We start from the raw sequence: 20697 nt of genomic DNA, 5'->3' as shown, positions 1-20697 counted from the left end.
TTTTGTTTTTAGGAAATGGCTATGACAGTTTGCAGATTCATATAGAAATTAAAATAAAAATGTTAACAATAAGAAAAATATTTTAAGGTACATGAGCATGGCCGTGGATATCCATGAATAAAATATATTAGTATGGATTTAGAAAACAGATTTTACAATTTCCAATCTTCATTTCTTACCATACCACAATTCCTTTTTGTATATTAAAAAAAAAAATTTCAATCTCGAGTTTAGAAATTTCCCTCCATATTTCTTGTGGGGATAAATTAACTTCAGTGCAACTGAAACGTTTTGACATTGTGAGGAACAAGTAATGGGGATAGCATTGTAGCTTGTAAATATTGCTAAGGTACCTTGCAGAATCCTTCACAAGGTTGCACCATCAAAGAGCGCTGATGTACTCTTGTTTCTCCAGGTGCCAGAGGCATTTCAAAATCTGATTGACAAGGTGGCAAGAACCATGAAGCATGCTATTGAGGAGGAGGAGAAAATCCCTTTGGATAATGTAACCAACTTAGATGAGGTCAGTATTGCGTGAAATGATTTAATAAAAATGTGGAGAGATGCATCCATTATAATGATTTTAGCCTAAGTTGACATTTTAGAGGGACTAACCTCCAGTCTTAATGTATGCAGCCTTTTTGTCCTGCATGTGTTGTCAGATAGCGAAATAAATATATGCTACTTATTTTTAGTGATAATGTTCCAATCATTGTCAAAAATTTGAAGATTGTATGATGCAGGTTTTCAAGGCTGGTGCTAGAATTTTGTATGAAGTTGCCAACTTCGGTCCAAATATTTTCAGCAGAGATGCCAACTACCCTGATTTTTTCTGAATTGTGATTTTTCAGTGCAAATTCTACAACATTTCCATTCAGTTGCCAAAAGTTTGCAAAATTGTCATCAGTTTTATTTATTGCAGTATCATGCATCTCAGCATGTTTCATTTGTTAAAAGTAATCGTTGAATTCATCCTCATAAATCCTGTACGCTGACAGGTGTTGGCAATTTAGAGGCAAATCTGAAGAAAATTGCACAAGATGAAAAAATGTTTTTATTTAAATGAATCGCCATCGGACAATTTTGATTGACATTCATTTCAACACTTGCTAACAGTTCTTAGGTTCGCAAGTTATTTACAGCTGTAATACAGTACAGTATGGTTTGCAACTGATGCACTGGCATTGTACAGAGATAAAATTACTGTAGGTGCAAGAGTGCTGAGGCTTTAATGTGACAAGTCTTGACCTAAAATACATTTAGACTTGTCTGAAACCTGGATGTGAAATACAGGTATCACTTCTCTGAGGGTATTGTTTATGTAGACATTTTTTATATTTAACACTTATTTCTCTGATATGTTCATTTTGGAGGATATTGCTCATTGCAGGCAAAGATGTGACAGTGGCCTACTTTTCACACCATTGACTTTGTTGGGTTTTTGGAATAGGCCTCGGCATAGTGACTGAAATGGCATTCTGTAGGATTCTTATAGGAATGCTCAGCTTGTATTTTGAGTATTATTTTCATGCCATCTAGGTTCGCACAGATTACATTGTAAATAAGGCATGTGCCAGTTGAATAAATGTTATGTTCATGATCAACTGAAAATGCATGTAATAGACGATCCAAAATGTTAAAAGAATACATGCACTGAGCTTGTTTACGCCAAGGACTTGTATTAGTGTTGAACAACTGAATAGAGTGAAAAGATTTTAAGTAATTGTATTGCTTCTGAATATGTTTGCTAAAGACTTGAATGTCTTAATATTTCAGGTGTGCTCAGATATTGTAGAAAGACTGTCCATGCTGAGAGATTGCCCCAACAGACTCGAGAACCCAATTATTTATCATTTGGATGTGGGGGCCATGTATCCTAACATAATCCTCACAAATAGATTGCAGGTAAGGGAGTGAATGTGTTGTAACTGTTGGACTGGAATCTGACTCTTCCAGTCCATTAAAAAGTAGATGGCAAGTATTTCACACTGATTCAAATCTTGTAATGATTGCATGCTGGTTGTATACTTTTGCTAGGGTGCAAATTGCACAATAATTGTCCAAATTCTCACACTTGCCGGACAGTGATACTTAAAAACTCGATCCTATTTAAAGTCACATATATAAAAATGTACTCTGTACAGTATGCAGTTTTTATTTGTTAACCCTTAAAGTGTCTAGCACTTTTTGCATCATCTGTCTTTTTCAGGTAGGCAATTGTTTACACATCTGGTTTCATCGGCTTGAAATAAATACTACTTAAATTTCCTGGTATATTGGGTCTTTGAACAAGCATTCAGTTGTATTGTGAACCTTGCAATTGCTTGTTTAAAATACTGACTACATAGCAAGCCCAAAATGGCAGATTACCTACATGGTTTAGTTTCAGATGACTATTTTGTTTGGGACATGGCTGATGATAGTGATGATGACAGTGATTTTTAAAGTTATGAAGAATGAGTTGGGAAAATGTTATTGGAGATATTGGCAAGTGATTTTGAATAAAAATTGTTGAATATGGGTCTGATATACATACTGAAAGGACATAAAAAGATGGCATGCCGATTAACCCTCTATTCAACAGTTTTAAAAAATTTAACGTAAAAACAGAATAACTAGCCAAATTAAAAAACAGGCAATTTAAAGGTAGAGTTTAATTTTCATTTCTTTTCTTAAACAATTTAGCCCTGAGGGATCTTGTGCTACAAAACTGCGTTGCACTCGAAGAGCTGAGATCAATAAATAAGAATCTTTAAAGAAATTAAAATGCGAGTATGTTTATTTGATCAAACTGTCTCCGAACAAGCTGACTATGGCATTGAAGTAGCCTAAGGCAGCATTATGGGATCTAACCTAGTAGCACAGATTCAAGAAAGCAAAACATTGGCAAAGCTTGTGTTCTTGAAAAATCTTATTTTGTATCCAAAAGACAATACCAGTGAGCTGTGGAAAATTGTACCTGACAACTATAAAGAACAGTTTTGCAATATGTTCATGCTGGCTGACTGCAAATGGGTACATGGCACACATCAGTATTCATATACAGATAAGGAACTGATTAAATTCTCGAAACAACAGATTGCTTATACAGCTAGAGTTGATATCTTTTAGAAATGTTGGTTCCAGTAGAGTTATAACAGTGGAGCATAATGAAAGAGATCGATATTGAAGTGTTGGGTAAATATTGAACTGTGGCATTTCTTCCTACTCCCCCACCACCCTGCATTTTTACTAACCCCACCCTTATTTTGGTGACAAGGGAGTACTTCCCCCATTTTAATAACCTGTTAGCATCTGTGAACACTACAATAGGTGAGCAAAAGTAGATCACCAGGGTTCACCATGGTTCACACAACCTCAAAAACTGCTTGTATATCAGGGATTGCCTTGAAAACGTGGCATTTGTAATTGTTTTTCTTTGACGAGTTCTTGAATTTGTTGAAAAATGTTTTGCATTTATTTGAGGGAATACAGAACATTAAAAATTTAATACAATGCTCACTTTGATTTCAGAAATTCTTTTTATTTACATATTTTCCAAAAATAAGGAATAAAGATTATTTGGATACAGTTAGTAACCCGACACTGGTAGATGTTTTTGGATGAGTAGCATACTTTTGCTTTTTAGCATAAGTGTTTTTGAACAAGCATTCTATTTTTGAAGTTTCTCTTTACAATTGATGCTTCTTTTATGCCACAGTTTCATTCTTGAAGTTATGGCATACATCTAAATTGGAGTAATTGAAAGTAATTTTCCCAGGATACTTGTAATTTAAGGAAGTTCTTGGACAAATTATTCCTCCCAAGTTTTCAAGCCAAGATTATTTGTGCATAATTTTCAAACATATTAATTGCATCGGTGAGTGAGATGTGTGTATGCATGTGTGTTAGCTGCACACGAGTTACTGCACGTTGTCTGATGGCATAAAAACAAGGACAGTGGCACATATTGAATGTTATTTCTTCATTATAAACAGCGTTAAAATGAACATGCATAAATTGAATTGGCATACAGTTGGTATCACTTGTGTTTAATGGTGAACAAGGCATTGTATGGGAAAAGTTCAATTTCCATTATTTTTTTAAAAGGAAAAATTCCTTAAAAATTGTTAAAGTCCTTGAAAAATAATGCATAAAGGCTGCATGAACATTGATAAATGAGACTTTTTTCTGCTGGAATGACTTTGCAAGGTTTTGATTATACCATTACAGAGATGGACCTGCCAACTCTTACGATTTTGCCGCAAGTCTTTCAAAAATTGCCCTTAATATACAGACTTATGGCATACTAGAAAAAACGACAGAAAAAATTGTCGTTGCCAAAAATTTCGGATAATTGGTTCATCCATGTTTTATTTGGATCTGGATTTCATCTTGGAATTAATGAAATTAGTCAGGGAACCAGAATAACTTTACAGCAGCACCCCAGATGCTGTAAACTGCACCTATTTGTTCATGTAAAGCATCTGCATGATCAAACTGTTGATTATATAATTTTTAAAAATGCCATCCAGAAAGCTATGCATGTTTAAGACGAAAAAGGGAAAATGAGCTACTAGAAAAGTGTTAATAATCAACACCGAAGAAAAGAGTTCAGATTCTTGTGAATAAAAGGACACAGTTACGTTTGTTGAACATCACATACCAATTTTTGAGTATGTCTCATGGTGGGAGATGGAATTGCTGTCGTCATGTGCAATGGAAAAGAATTTCCAAGAATAACATCAAGTTGAGAGATAGCAACAAGCCATTGAGCTGCTGGTAAATAAAGCCTGCTCATACTTTACAAACTTTTTCAGTTGAAGATAATGTTTATCTTGGATGCATAAAATTTTTTTCCAGCTTTACATTAGCAGTTATTGATATTTTACTACACCTTACTGAAAACTGGTCAATCTTATGGAAAAAAATCATGTGCCTTGCTGATAGACTCGTCAGGGTTGGCAGGTCTGCAGAGAAGGCAAGATGTTATATTCTGCTAAAATCCTGTTGGTCATTAATGTACAGAAATGTGGGATGGGAATTGTTTCATGAATTGATGGTACATACATCTTGTACTGTTAATCCAATTTTTCCTGCATTGAAAATTAATAAAGACTTGTAAAAGTTGGAATCTTCCTATGTAGCCCCCAGCTATTGTGGATGAAGCAACATGTGCTGCCTGTGATTTCAACAAGCCTGGAGCTCGCTGTCAACGAAAGATGACCTGGATGTGGCGAGGAGAGTGCAGTAAGTTCCACACTGGTTGCTTGAAATGTTTTATTTGATACGGTTTACAGTTAATGACACGCCTGAGCAAGTATGGTGAGACATGGGTATCACTCTTTGGTGGTGACAGTATATCTTTATCACGCTGAAGTTACATTGACTCGTTCACACAGCCACTTCAACTGAGAAGGACTATTTACCTGGCTGTTGTGTACATAATTGTTTAACAGCTATTTATACATCTGCCGTCACCCGTTATTGTAATTAAAACTCGTACAATTGAGGACAGATTAAAGGAGCAGTTGTTCCAGGTCTCCCCCTCGTGTATGTGTGAGGTGTGTGGAGCAGCAAGGTAGCGAATTGGTGTTACAGTGTGTATGCTGTTTTTGAAACTGCTTCAGGACCTCCAACCATGTTATTCTAACCTTTGGAAAATTGTTACTTTCACTGCTTTTGCCTTCTGCATCAATGTAGACTTGTGAACTTTTTCTTGTTAAATCCATAATTTTATTTTAAAAATTATCTAGTGATGGGTGAAAAGTGTATTTTAAATCATATTAATGGGAAAGCACCCATTAATACAAATAGTGGATTTTTGGCTGATTTATTGAACTAGGCATCTTTTTTTCCATGTCCACTATTTGTTTGTTGGTCACCCCTGACAATAAACTTGTCTATATATTTTGCATTTAGCAAAAGTTGGCATATTTCAGAATATTTTGGACTTGTCCTGAACAAGTTCACTTGTCACTGTGTGGAAGGACTTTTATATTGTCAGCACACGGCTGCTGTGAGAATAGGCTTTGCAAACTTTGGAACTCGGTGGCCATATGAATAGACACTTGAGTATAAATTATTAGATAGGTACTGGTGAGACAGTTGCATCCATGAAGACTGTTTTTCTTGCATTTCTTTTTACATAATACATATTTATTGTCTTTTACATGACTGGTAGCATGACGGCTTGAAAGTTCATTGCTGGAATTGAAATCTGCTTAGAGTCCTGTATGCACTCTTTACTTGCATGGCATGTTTGATGCAAATTCGAAAAAGGAATATTCTGTTTAGTATTACAGATTGACTTTCAGAACCTTTTGGGTCATTTGAATTCATAAATATGTCAAGTTTCTAGAAATTCGATCTGATGGCTGTTTTCAAAGGATGAGTATATAATCTATTAATCCCTCAGTGTGGATTTGATGTCGCAGAGTTCTTGATCTATTAGCCGTCAAAGTGGCTGTGAACTGGTGTCTCACCTTTCAGATCACAGCCAGCTTTGATGAGTTGAGAAATCATACAGTCATCCCTGAAGTTATGCATGATAAAATAAAAATACAGTTTCCTATATACCTAAAAAGTAAGAGGCATTGTAAATGTCAGGTATGTGCCTTGAGGCTACCAGGTTGTCAGGATTCAGTTTATTGCTATGGGTTGGATATAGTTTAGAACTGTGACAAAAGAAAATAAATACTATGTTTGGTGCCAGTCAAAGTAGTTGTGATTTGTATTTTTCGTCAGATCACAGCTTGCTTTGATGAGCTTCACTGTAGTCCTCTCAACATAAATGTTCATTGTCTTTAGGTCCTATTGGAAGGCTGACATCAATGTTGTTTTCTTGGCGTACATGTTCAGGTTGTCTTTAGGTCCTATTGGAAGGCTGACATCAGTGTTTTCTTGGCATACGTGTTCAGGTTGTCTTTAGGTCCTATTGGAAGGCTGACATCAATGTTTTCTTGGCATACATGTTCAGGTTGCCTTTAGGTCCTATTGGAAGGCTGACATCAATGTTTTCTTGGCATACATGTTCAGATTTTCTTTACTAAGCCAATATTGGAAGCGTTACTTGTCATCATAGTTGTCTTGTACATGTTCAGATTATTTTAGTTTCTTGTCAAAGGCTTGCACACATCTGTAGAAAAGCACACGTTACTAGATGACTTTTTCTCGCATGTCGTGCTATAAAATGCTTGCCTTTACTGATCACTGCCATCACAATTCGTTTGTTGAAGACTATGTATTGGGTTTGGCCAATGTGAATATGGCAGAAAGCTTGCCAGCTAGCTTTATGGGGTGGTGGTTCTTCTGGTGTGTGCATGCATGTGTGTGTGTGTCTTTCACTAGTTGTACTGGCTGCCATATACACAGCAGTAAAGCTGTGACCTGATGAACCATAGATGTTACCAACAATTTTGTAGGTCACTTTTATGTTCCAGAACCATGTATATAACAATACCAGGCACAATTTTGTACCTTCCTTTGTTCCAAATTTATATTGCATCCCAGATGTGCCAGATGGTAGTAAAAGATAATAAATTCAGTCTGCAAGGGCGTCAAAGTTGCTGTGAACTGTGATGAATATTCAGATCACAGCCTGCTTTGACGAGCTGGCGGAGTCATTAATTTGATTTCTTGCAATGAAGAGGTTTTTATGTTTTTGACTTTGCTGACAAAATTTGGAATGCAGTACAGCAATCATCCTTTCATTGTACACATTATCCTTTTGCCTTACCTTCAGTAGCAGATATCAAAAGTTGTCATCAATGTTGTTTTCTTGGCGTACATGTTCAGGTTGTCTTTAGGTCCTATTGGAAGGCTGACATCAGTGTTTTCTTGACATACATATTCAGGTTGCCTTTAGGTCCTATTGGAAGGCTGACATCAATGTTTTCTTGGCGTACATGTTCAGGTTGTCTTTAGGTCCTATTGGAAGGCTGACATCAATGTTTTCTTGACATACATGTTCAGGTTGCCTTTAGGTCCTATTGGAAGGCTGACATCAATGTTTTCTTGGCGTACATGTTCAGGTTGCCTTTAGGTCCTATTGGAAGGCTGACATCTGTGTTTTCTTGGCGTACATGTTCAGGTTGTCTTTAGGTCCTATTGGAAGGCTGACATCAGTGTTTTCTTGACATACATGTTCAGGTTGCCTTTAGGTCCTATTGGAAGGCTGACATCAGTGTTTTCTTGGCATACATGTTCAGGTTGTCTTTAGGTCCTATTGGAAGGCTGACATCAATGTTTTCTTGGCATACATGTTCAGGTTGTCTTTAGGTCCTATTGGAAGGCTGACATCAGTGTTTTCTTGGCATACATGTTCAGGTTGTCTTTAGGTCCTATTGGAAGGCTGACATCAGTGTTTTCTTGGCATACATGTTCAGGTTGTCTTTAGGTCCTATTGGAAGGCTGACATCAGTGTTTTCTTGACATACATGTTCAGGTTGCCTTTAGGTCCTATTGGAAGGCTGACATCAGTGTTTTCTTGGCATACATGTTCAGGTTGCCTTTAGGTCCTATTGGAAGGCTGACATCTGTGTTTTCTTGACGTACATGTTCAGGTTGTCTTTAGGTCCTATTGGAAGGCTGACATCAGTGTTTTCTTGACATGTTCAGGTTGCCTTTAGGTCCTATTGGAAGGCTGACATCAGTGTTTTCTTGGCATACATGTTCAGGTTGCCTTTAGGTCCTATTGGAAGGCTGACATCAGTGTTTTCTTGGCATACATGTTCAGGTTGTCTTTAGGTCCTATTGGAAGGCTGACATCAATGTTTTCTTGGCATACATGTTCAGGTTGTCTTTAGGTCCTATTGGAAGGCTGACATCTGTGTTTTCTTGGCATACATGTTCAGGTTGTCTTTAGGTCCTATTGGAAGGCTAACATCAGTGTTTTCTTGGCATACATGTTCAGGTTGCCTTTAGGTCCTATTGGAAGGCTAACATCAGTGTTTTCTTGGCATACATGTTCAGGTTGTCTTTAGGTCCTATTGGAAGGCTAACATCAGTGTTTTCTTGGCATACATGTTCAGGTTGCCTTTAGGTCCTATTGGAAGGCTGACATCTGTGTTTTCTTGACAGGATTGTCCGACCTGCCAATTCTTATGAATGCGTTGTTGCTGTGAATGTTGAGATTTTGTTTTGAAGATTTGGACAGCTTTGTTGATGTTGAGATTTTGTTTGAAGCTTTTGAAAGTCTACACAGTATGACATCTTTTATTATCCCCATTCTTTTATGAAAAATGGAGAATTGTGCTACTCTGCCTCTGTGTGTGTATGTGTGTAAAAAATGAAGAATGCATTTTTGGATGCGTACATGTTTGTGTTTAATGTATCCTGTGTGTATGTAATGTAGCCTGCGTATATGCAGACCTGCCAACCCTCAAGATTTTGGCATGAATTTTATGACTGTCAATTCTTATCACACGCATGCAAACAAGTCACGAATTCTCAATGGCTTAAATTGTCATACATGCCAACCATTATGCTTTGTGGCAGAACGAGATGAAAAAACACACAGCTTGCAAAAAGCACTTTAAGCTGCCTACCCAAGTCCTGCAAGCTAACAATACTTCAGCATTGTTTGTGAGTTTTCTTGTTGAATATAACCTGCCTTTCTCAGTTGGAGATCAACAAGAGTGACAGTGAAGAGTATTTTCTATTGTAAGGAAAAATAAGACCAACTTTAGTGTCTCCTTAGGTGCTAAAAATTGGCAAAAATTTCAGTCACCAAGATTATACATTAGGCAAGAAGCTTGAACTGTTTTGAAAACAAATTTACCATAGCCCAATTGAGAAAGTTAGTCTGCCACATGACATATAGTGTGAAATTGGTCTATATTGATAAATTTGGCTGCAAATAAAATTTTACTTGTAATAGAGTGTAAATTATTTAATTTTATTTCGGGATTTTCATATATGGCAGTACTGACCATCAAAATGGATGGAGCTAGTGTCATGGTATAATTTTTCACTAATTGCGAGTCTGGAGATCTGTGTATGGATGTGTACAAGTTTGTATCTAAAGTATCCTGCTAATCTGGATGTGCATGTTGTGTATTTCTCCACTATTGTTATGGTATGAATGTGTAGTGTAGTGTCCTACCCATCTGGTAGTGTGTGTTGTGTACTTTGCCACTGCATTGTTATATGTGAATGTGTGTGTAGTGGTGTCCTACCCATCTGGTTGTGCGTGTTGTGTATTTTGCCACTGTATTGTTATATATGAATGTGTGTGTGTAATGGTGTCCTACCCATCTGGTTGTGCGTGTTGTGTATTTTGCCACTGCGTTGTTATATATGAATGTGTGTATATAGTGGTGTCCTACCCATCTGGTTGTGTGTTTTGTGTATTTTGCCATTGTATTGTTATAGTATGAATGTATTCTATATATTTGTGTGTGCGTGTCCTGCCCATCTGATTGTGCTTGTGTATGTAATGTCATGCAGTGTCATTCAAGATGTAGATGTCCGTAACAACTTCAAAATTTTGTATTCATCCAATCTGTAGGGTTGTGAAACTATGGAGCCAATTTAAATACAATTGCTGTATGAATCATTTGAGTTCTTGTTCAAAGCATTTGTATTGTTCGTCCAAGTGAACAGATCTGTAGAGTAGACTGGGTACATTCAAGACTGCTTCATATTTTCTTACATAGAAGATTAGAAGATGACTCTGTCATGGTCATTTGTCAGAGTCGCATGTTTACGTCTTGGAATAAAAAAACTACTTTTGATTTTAAAATGCATGTTTTCTCTGTCAAATTTATTTAAAAGATTCAATTCAGTGATGGTTATAAGTGAACCTTACATGAAATGTTGTTCCGTCCAGGAAAGTTCCTGGAAATGTTTGTTTCAAAAGTGGGGCAACTCGACATGTCAGATGGTGGAAGAGATTCATGGAAAAGAGATGACTGTTTATTGCATGTGGGATGTCATTCCTATATGTATAATGGAGAGGTATGATCAGCTTATGAAAGCACTGGGATTATGCTGTATGATTGCAAGCTTTGACTTGCTTAAAATTGCAGCAAGATTGAATGAAGACTGCCTGTTCTTGAGCCATGAAAGTGATTGTGAATTGGACCATTTAAATCAAATCACAGTCAGCTTTGATGGGCTTAATGATGGAGTTCTCCCCTTCATGTGTATTATTATAATTTTGTTCACAATAAGCTTTGCACAGATCTTTGTTAACATTGTTAACATTGCAAAATAAAATTCTGATAGTGTGTAACAATGCTGCCCAGGTGAGTCGTCAAAGTGGTGGTGAACTAGGGATTTGGAATAGATCACAGCCAGCTTTGATGAGCTTACTGAGCAACTTTGCATCAGATTGTTATGGAAATGTTTTACTTTTTGTCTTTGCATCAGATTGCTAACACTTTATCGAAATGTTTTACTGTTTGCATCCGATTGTTAACACTTTATCGAAATGTTTTACTGTTTGCATCAGATTGTTAACACTTTGTCGAAATGTTTTACTGTTTGTATATTGTCCAGATTCAGATCTACTAGCTCCATCTGCAGTTTGGAAGAATGTTGACAATTTCAGCTTGGAGAAGCTCGGCAAAATTGAAGTTTGATTCAGAAATTAGAGCTATTTAGTTGTGGGGCTCAGTGTTGCCACATGCATGCCTTTAGATATCACTTGCATTTCACCTCAGCCTGAGTGGCTTTGGGTCTTGAGTCTGCTGACATGGACATGTGAGAAAATTTGCCAATCGTTTTGTGAGAGTCAGTGGTTCTTCCTCCCAGATATAATGGCTGCCTGAAAAATGGCACTAAACCCACAAAAATACAAACAGCAAGTTGTAGGATTGAGGCTGAACCTGCCATACCAAACCATAATTTGTTGATGTGAAACAGTATGTTCTTAGCTGCAAGATATTAGGGGTATCTATGAGACAACACATTTCAGCCATTAGACAGAACAGCGTAGATCTGAGAAAGACCTACTATATCTGTAATCATTCCCAGATGATTGACAACATAGGAGAAAATAAACATCGTTGCTGGGTGACCAGATGCAGCCTGGCTGAGGTGAAAGCTGTGCTAAGTTTGTGCTGATCTCAAAGAGCCATCAAAGTGGCTGTGACTTGTGGAGCTTATCAAATCACAGTCAGCTTTGATGAGCTTTGTGAGAGTTTTCTTCAAGACTTTGCAAGAAGCAGACATAAATAGAAAAATTGTATAATATTTAACAGCATCCTCGTATGAAGACAAGTTTGTAAAGAGGTAAATGATACTACAGCTTCAGTGAACAGTTTGTTGCAGTCCTAGTTCTTGAGTTCACTTGACAGATACAAATGCAAGAGGCACAGATAGCTGTGCATTTATAAAGTTTTTATCCAGCCACTTAATGAGCAGTGGTATTGCAGTCCTTGTTTCTGATTTCTCTTTCCAGATACAAATGCAGGTGTCATAAATTGCAGTGTTTATTCATTGTTTGTCAATTATATACTTAATCAGGATGTGTTTGTGAAGTTGAGACTTGGTCATTATAATTCCGACTGCATAGATCATTGTAAAGTTTTGTCAAGTTTTATATTTAGCTCCTTTTCTCTGGCAGATTTTTTTTATACAGCCATGCAAACTTGATACATGTATTCATTGTGGAGGGTATTATTATTACAAGCAAATGGTGGCATTTGCCTACTGTTCATGCTTCATTGATTATGCCAAGCGTTTGCATTGAGCTGTTTATGCTTCATTGCTTATGCCAAGTGTTTGCATTTAGCTGTTTATGCTTCATTGATTGTGCCAAGTGTTTGCATTTAGCTGTTTATGCTTCATTGATTATGCCAGGTGTTTGCATTTAGCTGTTTATGCTTTATTGATTATGCCAAGTGTTTGCATTTAGCTATTTATGTTTCATTGCTTATGCCATGTATTTGCATTTAGCTTAGTTTCTCAGTAATAGTCTTGCATAATATGATATTGAGTAAAACACTGCATTTTGCATCATTGTTCTATTTCAGCAGGCCAGAGAGGTAGTCATATAAAATAATTTTGCATAAAATTCAAATTTTGTTTCCGACAACCAAATCAACAGAAAGTAGAGGGACGCTTGTAACTGTGTTTTGGAATTTTACCATTAACATTTAGATTTTCAGTTTCTTTGCTGTTGGTCTTTCTGATCATAGTACCTAGTACTGTAGGTAAGAAGCGTTGATTTCACCAAAAAATTTACGTAGTCATTTACTTTTCTATTTCTTATATTTTAAAGAAAAATGGGTGCCATGATATCGACAGTTATATTTTCATTTCCCTAAAATTGCCACTCTTGATAGCTTGTAAAATTTTATTTAACATAGTCATATATTTGTAATTTACCAATACTATTTTGTCTATGATTTTATTAAGTATCCTGTCATGTTTTGGATTATTTTTCAAGGATTTTACTTGTTTCACTGTTATGTCTTTTAAAAAAGTTTTGTAAACCTTTGTTTTTAGATTTGATCAGGAGGTCATGGGTTCGATCCCTGGCTGAGTCATACCAAAGACTTCTAAAAATGGTACTAACAGCTACCTTGCTAGGCGCTCAGCATTAAGAGGTTATTCTTAGGACTTGGATGGGACATCATCCTACATGTCTGTGGCATGATGCCCCAGTGGTAGACAGCACTTTAAACTGCAACACAGCAGACATCGCAGCGATATGACTGGAAAATTGTTAAAGCTACATTAAAAATCTACCTCACACTCGCACCCTATACATCATGTAATGTTTATTTGAAAAGGTTCATCTCCTTAAAGCAAATTTTGGTGCATCATAGAACCATCTAGATAATATGCACAGGAGCAATTAAAATGCTGTTACATTCAGCTCACCTAGATGGATGATATTTTCATCAAGATTTATTCGGATATCAAGATGGTCCAAAAGGAAAAGAAAAATTAGTGTTGATCTGAACTCGATTATGGTGGCAAGATCTCTAGATCATTGCTTCTGGTTGGAATCGTATTGACCTGGAGTTTTCCCTAAATAACTCTCCTGATTTGAATCCAATTTTTCTTGATATAGTCCATTTTTTAACTCATTGGTCGTGAATGTAACTGATGCTGATCTGATATCCAATCTTCAGAATTGTTTAATCACTACTCTGAAATGCAAAGTCCCATCGACATTAATTTTTTGTCTTCACCAAAGGGTTAACTCATTGGGTCTGAATGAGACTTTCGCCAATCTGACATCCAAAACTTTGCCCTTTTTGAAAATCTTGTTGCTGCAATCTAACAGAAAGCCAAAATGACATTTGGTTCTCACCAAAACACTTCTTACAGTGACTAGTTAATCTGAAAATATTGTCAGCCTTGAATTCAGTGTGGCTAATCTTAAAGCCTTTTGTGAGTGGATGTTCATATTGACATAACATTTCTAATGATGTCTTGTTGGTCTTGAATGAAAATGGTGCTGATCTTGTGCACAGCTTGTTTAAATTTAAATTCCTTCTTTAAACAATGCTTTTTTAAAAGGATATAAATGTAATGAAACGCAAGGCATCATGAATTCAAATAATCTTGAAACCTTAATTTCAAAGATTTTAAAACTTTAAGCAATTGAGAAATTCATAGATGAGGGTAGATTAAACTGCAATATTGGAAGCAAATCTTCATCTAATTTGTAGAAGTTGTGGATTTAATATTGCTTCCATTTTTAGTGCCAGCTAGGAGAAACGAGTATCATCGCATACAGCAGCAGCTTGAGAATGAGAAATTTCCACCTCAGTTTCCAGGAGGTACACCACGAGCCTTTCATGAGTTGTCACGAGAAGAGCAAGCTGCTGTAGAGAAAAAGAGGCTACAGGGTAAACTAAATTTCATCGCATGTGGGATACAATTTTATTCAATTTTATTTTTAAGCTGTTGATTATAGAATTTTTAAAAATGGCGTCCAGAAAGCAATGCATGTTTAAGATCAAAGGGAAAATAAGCTTTTAGAAAAGTGTTAATAATCAAGACAGAAGAATAAAACAGAGTACATGGATTCTTGTGAATAAAAGCTGGGAAGGACACAATTATGTTTATTGGACATCACATACCAATTTGAATATGTCTCATGGCGGGAGAGATGATTGCTGTCAATGTGAAATGGAAAAAAATTTCCAAGAATTATGTAAATTTGAGAGATAGCAACAAGCCATTGGGCTGCATAGGGTTTGTAACTAGAGTTTTTGCAATTGTACTAGTGGTAAATAACGTCTATGTGTACTTTGCAAACTTTTTCGGTTGAAGATGATGATTATCGTCGATGCGTCAAACTTTAATTACGTTTTCCAGCTTTACAATAGTAGTTATTGATATTTTGTTACACTTTACTGAAAACTGGTCAATTTTACGGGAAAAAAATCAACCGTCTTACTGAGATGGACTCTTCAGGGTTGGCAGGTCTAAAATATACCTGCAATGGTTTCCCTCTGGTACAAAGTCATACTTTCGAAGTTAAACTTCCAATGTATCCATTTTACATCAATTGTTCCCACCATTTTCGGCCGATGTACAATGCACCATGCTATTGGTTAGCTGGCATTAAATACTAAGGGTGGCAACTCGTGAAATCTGATAGATGTTCCTAGAACAAAGCACCAGTATATCTGTTCAATCTTCCAAGGTTTACGTACTATTGAAATATCCAGCTAAAATGGACAAGTCATTTAAAAGCCAGCAACCAAATTATACAGGGCATCCTGGTATGAGGGCTTTTACGTTTGTACAAACAATTACAGACTGTCCTAAAATGAGAAAAGCCTTGAACAGCTGATAGTGTCCAAGTTTTTACATGTAAAACACCAAATAAAACTGATGTTACTAAATATAGAATAATATGCGACTTCATCCAAAAACATCCAGCTGATTTGCATATAACTTTTGCACAAAGCATCCTTTCACCAGGGGCCTTTCAGAACTGGACAAAGCATGATGTATAAAAAAAACCACCTCAACTACTGTTTTGTGAACAGGTGTCATAACATTTTGTTGAATTCATCAAACTGATTTCATGGTGAACTACTCTTGAATTTGGCTGTCAGATATCAGCCATGTGAATGATCTCGTTTATTTTTGGTATATATAGACATTGAAAATAATTCGTAGATTAACTTTAAATCAAGCTTGAAATTTGGTAACTAATATGACCAGGTGAAATTATAGAGCCATTTGATATACTTTACAGAATACTGCAAGAAAGCTTACAAGAAGACTCACTACACTCGTATGGAGGAGAGAGTGGCCACCATCTGTCAGAGAGAAAATTCATTCTATGTTGACACTGTGCGTGCCTTTAGGGATCGACGTTATGAATTCAAAGGTTTGGGGAAGGTCTGGAATCGAAAACTTGCAGAAGCTAAAGAATCAGGAGATGCAGGGGAGATCAAGCGGGCAAATGGAATGTTGGTCCTGTACGATTCCCTTCAGCTGGCTCACAAATGCATCTTAAATTCCTTTTATGGCTATGTTATGAGGAAGGGGTGAGTACAGATGACAGAATATATTGATAAGTGAAGTTGCATAAATAGTTGGTTTGTAAACTTCTATGGAAAGTATTCTGTTGACATTGTGTTTTGGGTTTTGCTTTCCATAGGCTCACATGGAAGTGCTGCTTTTGTGTACAAGCAGTTAGGTGAAGGGTGGCAGGAAGAGAATGGTCACAAATCTCATTTTCAACAACTGCTTGGTGGTGTTATGTAAACTATATATTTTTATTAACTTCAAGTTTTTTAAAAATACTTTGTGAGTACCTCCCTAGGCCTTCCCCTGTTTGGCTTGCACAAAAATATATCACTATTTAATCAGTCTCAGTCCTCAAGGTCAAAGTCATAACAATGGGTATTGCAAGACATCATTTTTAACTCTTGAGATATCTTTATCGTACTTTACTCTGGTCCACACATTCTAAAAAAAGTTCAGACGTCTATGTCAGGGTAGGAAAAATGTCACAAGACAAACTTTGAATGTATCATTTATAATCTTGTTATTACTGGACTGCAAGATGGTCATTATTTGTCATGGGACTAATTGCAAAGTAGCCTAGCTGGTCTAAACATTTTAGTCTAGTGGAGGGGGCCCCGAGTGGCCGAGTGGTCTAAAGCGCTGTCCGTTACGGATCACTGCCATCTCACCTCTGTCTGCGTGGGTTCGAGTCCAAGGCTCGGCTAACGTTGGTACGTGGGAAAGCCTGCCAGTAGCTTCTCATGGGTCGGTGGTTCTTCCCTGGGTTTTCCAGGGTTCTTCCTCCACCAGTTATACTGGCCGCCATGTATAGCCTATCTTGTGCTGAAAAAATGGCGTTAAACCCTAGAACAATTAGTCTAGTGGAATGTATCCATGTCTGCAAGACTCGCAATGAAGGTTCAGTTCCCAGTTTATATCCCATTCTGGTTGCATTTGAGGACTTCGGCCTGGATGAGAAGTAGTGTATCTGCTTTGAGAGGTGAATGGGAATGGCATTTGAGGACGAATGTCAAAGTAAATCTAGGAATGTGAAGCTACTTAGTTTTGGTGTCCTGGGCCTTTTAGTTTAGTCTATATCTGCATTGGACAAGAGCTGGATATGATCCCTTACTGTGACAGCTGGACTTTGTATATCTCTTCCTGCAGAAGCTTTTAAAATTTACTCTGAAGGATTCTAAAGTGTCAGGAAAATTTGAGTCTTAATGTACCAAGATAAAAGGACTTGCTTAATCGTAATATCAGAGTAGTTTTATGAAGGCATGGTATGATGTATTTAAACCCATGAAATCACACTATTTTTTTGGCTACAGTAGTTAGTTACAAGTAAACAATCTTTTTTGCGATGTGGCATATTGTTAATAGTTTATAAACATGAGACATCATTGACTTTGTGTTTATGTTTCAGTGCTCGCTGGTATAGCATGGAGATGGCAGGCGTTGTTTGCTACACTGGGGCCAATATTATCACAAGAGCCAGGGAACTTGTGGAACAGATAGGGTGAGAAATGTGAAACATGTCTATAAAGCAGGGTTCCCACGCTATCGGGAAAAAGTTGGGAGCAATGATAATTTTTTCCCCGACCGTGAGAAGTCCTAAAATTTCGAAATATTGATGGAAGTATGGCAAAACCCGGGAATTTTCTGCCACCACTTGATGCCCGAAACAATCATGTAATTGAGTCGTAACTGATCTTGAGTTAAATTTATCGAGTTCTAACCAGAATACATGGAGGGTGCAGTATGGATCCTTTGGTTACTAGAAATAATATGCTGAGCCAATCCAGTCACCTAGTGGATTAGATTCATCTAGTAGACTTTTATTTTCAAACAATCTAGCATCACAAGAGGCCATCATGGTGGTGGCAAAGCGTAGCCGCTTACCGGATGGCCTTGAAAACTTGAAACGTTAGATCGAGTGATACATGCATGAAACTGATATGAAAATTACTTATTTTCTCAGAAATTGTGAGTATTAAAACTGTTATATCTTTTATCTACTGGAAGACAAGATAAAACTGTCATTCGTGAAATGTGGCCTGGTACTCGCGATTTGCATTGCTAGTCGCATGAGTACACAAATCTAACAACCCACATTTTCAAATGTTGTAGAGAGAAAAAAAATTTAAAAAATTAAATGAATGCCATATACTGGTTGTAATAAAGTACAAAAACGAAAGAACACAAAATTCTCCATATTTTTATATTCCAAGAACAACTTCTGGCGTTTTGTTGTTACACACGACTACCACATTGACATGTGCTCTCTGCTTGACAACTCAGACTGGTCAGATTGCTGGTTTTTACAAAAGTATCAGACTTTCATTCAATATAATTGAATTTTTGTACAACAACATTACAGTAGTCCCCCTCTTGAATGGCCCCCCTGACCAGCGGCCACAATCCGTTGGCACCGATGAGTTTGTGTTCAAAAGTACCCCTCGCGAAAGGCCACCCGGCTAACGCGGCCAGCATATTAGTGCAATAATATAAAATTTACCCCTCACAAGCGGCCGCATTTTATTTGAATATGTATCCAGAACCAGTATTTTATTCATAACGTGTGTTAAGTAATCAGATTTCTGTTTCCCCGTTGTCAGGTTTTCGTTACTGAAAGAAGTGTTGAGTAAAGTACATTCACCACTAAGGTTAATATTACATCATTTACGCCTCACGAGAAGCCAAATTTATTCCATAAAAACCGAGAAAGACTCAAATTTTAATCCATACAAAAGGGTACTTACATGTAATCCAATTAGCCTTACTGCTGTGTTATCATAAGATGTCCGGTTTAGTCACTGATAATTGTTAAGATTACAATTATTGAACAGTAGTAACAGCTGAGAAGTGGCAGTATCGATGTACAATACCCAAGTCAGCAGGAAAATGGCTTGATAGCTTTTATGGCTTCCCTTAGTAAGACGTTGAGTTTGTTCATTTTGATAATCAGTGGCTATTACTACTGACAATAATTGTCAAAATTACGAATCCTAACGGCCGCAAGGTCAAATCTGCGTGATGTTAATGGTACATATCGAAGCCGTTTTGGCTTCTCTCACTTAGTGTAAAGAAACGTATAAAAACAATAGGGTACCAGACTGCGACTAATGAATCACGTGACAAGATCACTTCCTTTAAAAACACATGGCAATTTGTTTAGATGCATACAAAATTATTTTATCAGTATTGTAGTTGGCAACATGAACAACTTACTGCAAAAAGATCAACATGTTAAAGAGGAAAAGAAAAATGATCAGTTTAGAAGAGAAAGTGAAAGTAATTCAACTGACCGGGGGGGTGGGGGTGCGGTCATCGAGGATCCTTGCAGAAAACTAATGTCGGGAAGATTCAGATAAACAATATCGTGAACGATAATGAGACAATTCTGCAGAAGTGGGAAGGTGAAATGGATGGAGAAAGGAAGATTGTTTGAGCCAGGAGACGTTTGTATCCTGATTTGAATGACAAGAAAAAGCAACAATTTTGTTAGTTGAATTGGGATATGACTACTTTACCCCATGTAACGGATGGTTGCACAGATTTCAAGTGCGACACAATATTAAGTATTCTGTCCTTAGTGGAGAATCAGCTGATGTTAATAATGTTGTCAAAGATTGGAACAAAAGACTAAACGATATACGCAGGGGATATGACAGCAAGGATATTTTTAATGTGACGAGACTGATTTGTTTTTTAGAATGTTACCAACAAAGTGACAGATGATGTGATCTGTAGCATAATTATAAAGACAGTTTTAAAACTGTATCAATGGTTATTCATAGCATTCTTTTGAAAATGATGACACAGTTTGTTTTACATTTATTTCACATGCATGTGATTTTTTAATGAAAATATTAAATATTTAAAATTAAATGTACTTGTGACTTTCTTCATATGTATTTACTATTCGCATTTGTCATCCCCCTCTAGAACGGCCACCCGCATTATAAGGCCACTTCCCTGCTGCATTAGGGGTTGCCTTATAAGAGGGGGACTACTGTATAAAGGAGTTTGTTGTTGATATCATGTGACTATTGGACTTCCGGCGTCATCATTTGAGATGTGTGACTAGTAATGCAAATGGTGAGTACTGGGTTGGGTTTCATCTACGCCGTAGTTTCATCTTATCATTTTCCTATCGATTTAATGCAGGTATGAATCAGTATAACATAATTTTAAATTTTCTAGTCCTGCTGATAAGCGACTTCCATATGTCGCTACCGCAGTGGCAGCAAATTCCAAATTTTTAATGTGCAATTGCAACAACCC

The 20697-nt window shown here is 36.9% G+C and overlaps 1 protein-coding gene across 2 annotated transcripts in view; it reads left to right on the top strand.

Annotated features, from left to right (window-relative positions):
* LOC149796051 (DNA polymerase epsilon catalytic subunit A-like) overlaps window positions 1-20697 on the top strand; it is a 148038-nt gene that overhangs the window by 31501 nt on the left and 95840 nt on the right. For both annotated transcript variants that reach the window (XM_089965969.1, XM_089965968.1), the window contains exons 16-21: window positions 416-523; window positions 1777-1905; window positions 5127-5229; window positions 14643-14789; window positions 16154-16448; window positions 17837-17929. In XM_089965969.1, coding sequence (XP_089822095.1) covers window positions 416-523; window positions 1777-1905; window positions 5127-5229; window positions 14643-14789; window positions 16154-16448; window positions 17837-17929 — 875 coding nt within the window. The remainder of the gene's footprint in view (window positions 1-415; window positions 524-1776; window positions 1906-5126; window positions 5230-14642; window positions 14790-16153; window positions 16449-17836; window positions 17930-20697) is intronic.

The sequence above is a fragment of the Sinohyriopsis cumingii genome, chromosome 7 (assembly GCF_028554795.1).
Source record: "Sinohyriopsis cumingii isolate HCF-2022 chromosome 7, ASM2855479v2, whole genome shotgun sequence".
Lineage (NCBI taxonomy): Eukaryota > Metazoa > Mollusca > Bivalvia > Unionida > Unionidae > Sinohyriopsis > Sinohyriopsis cumingii.
This window is presented reverse-complemented; position numbering and strand designations above follow the sequence as displayed.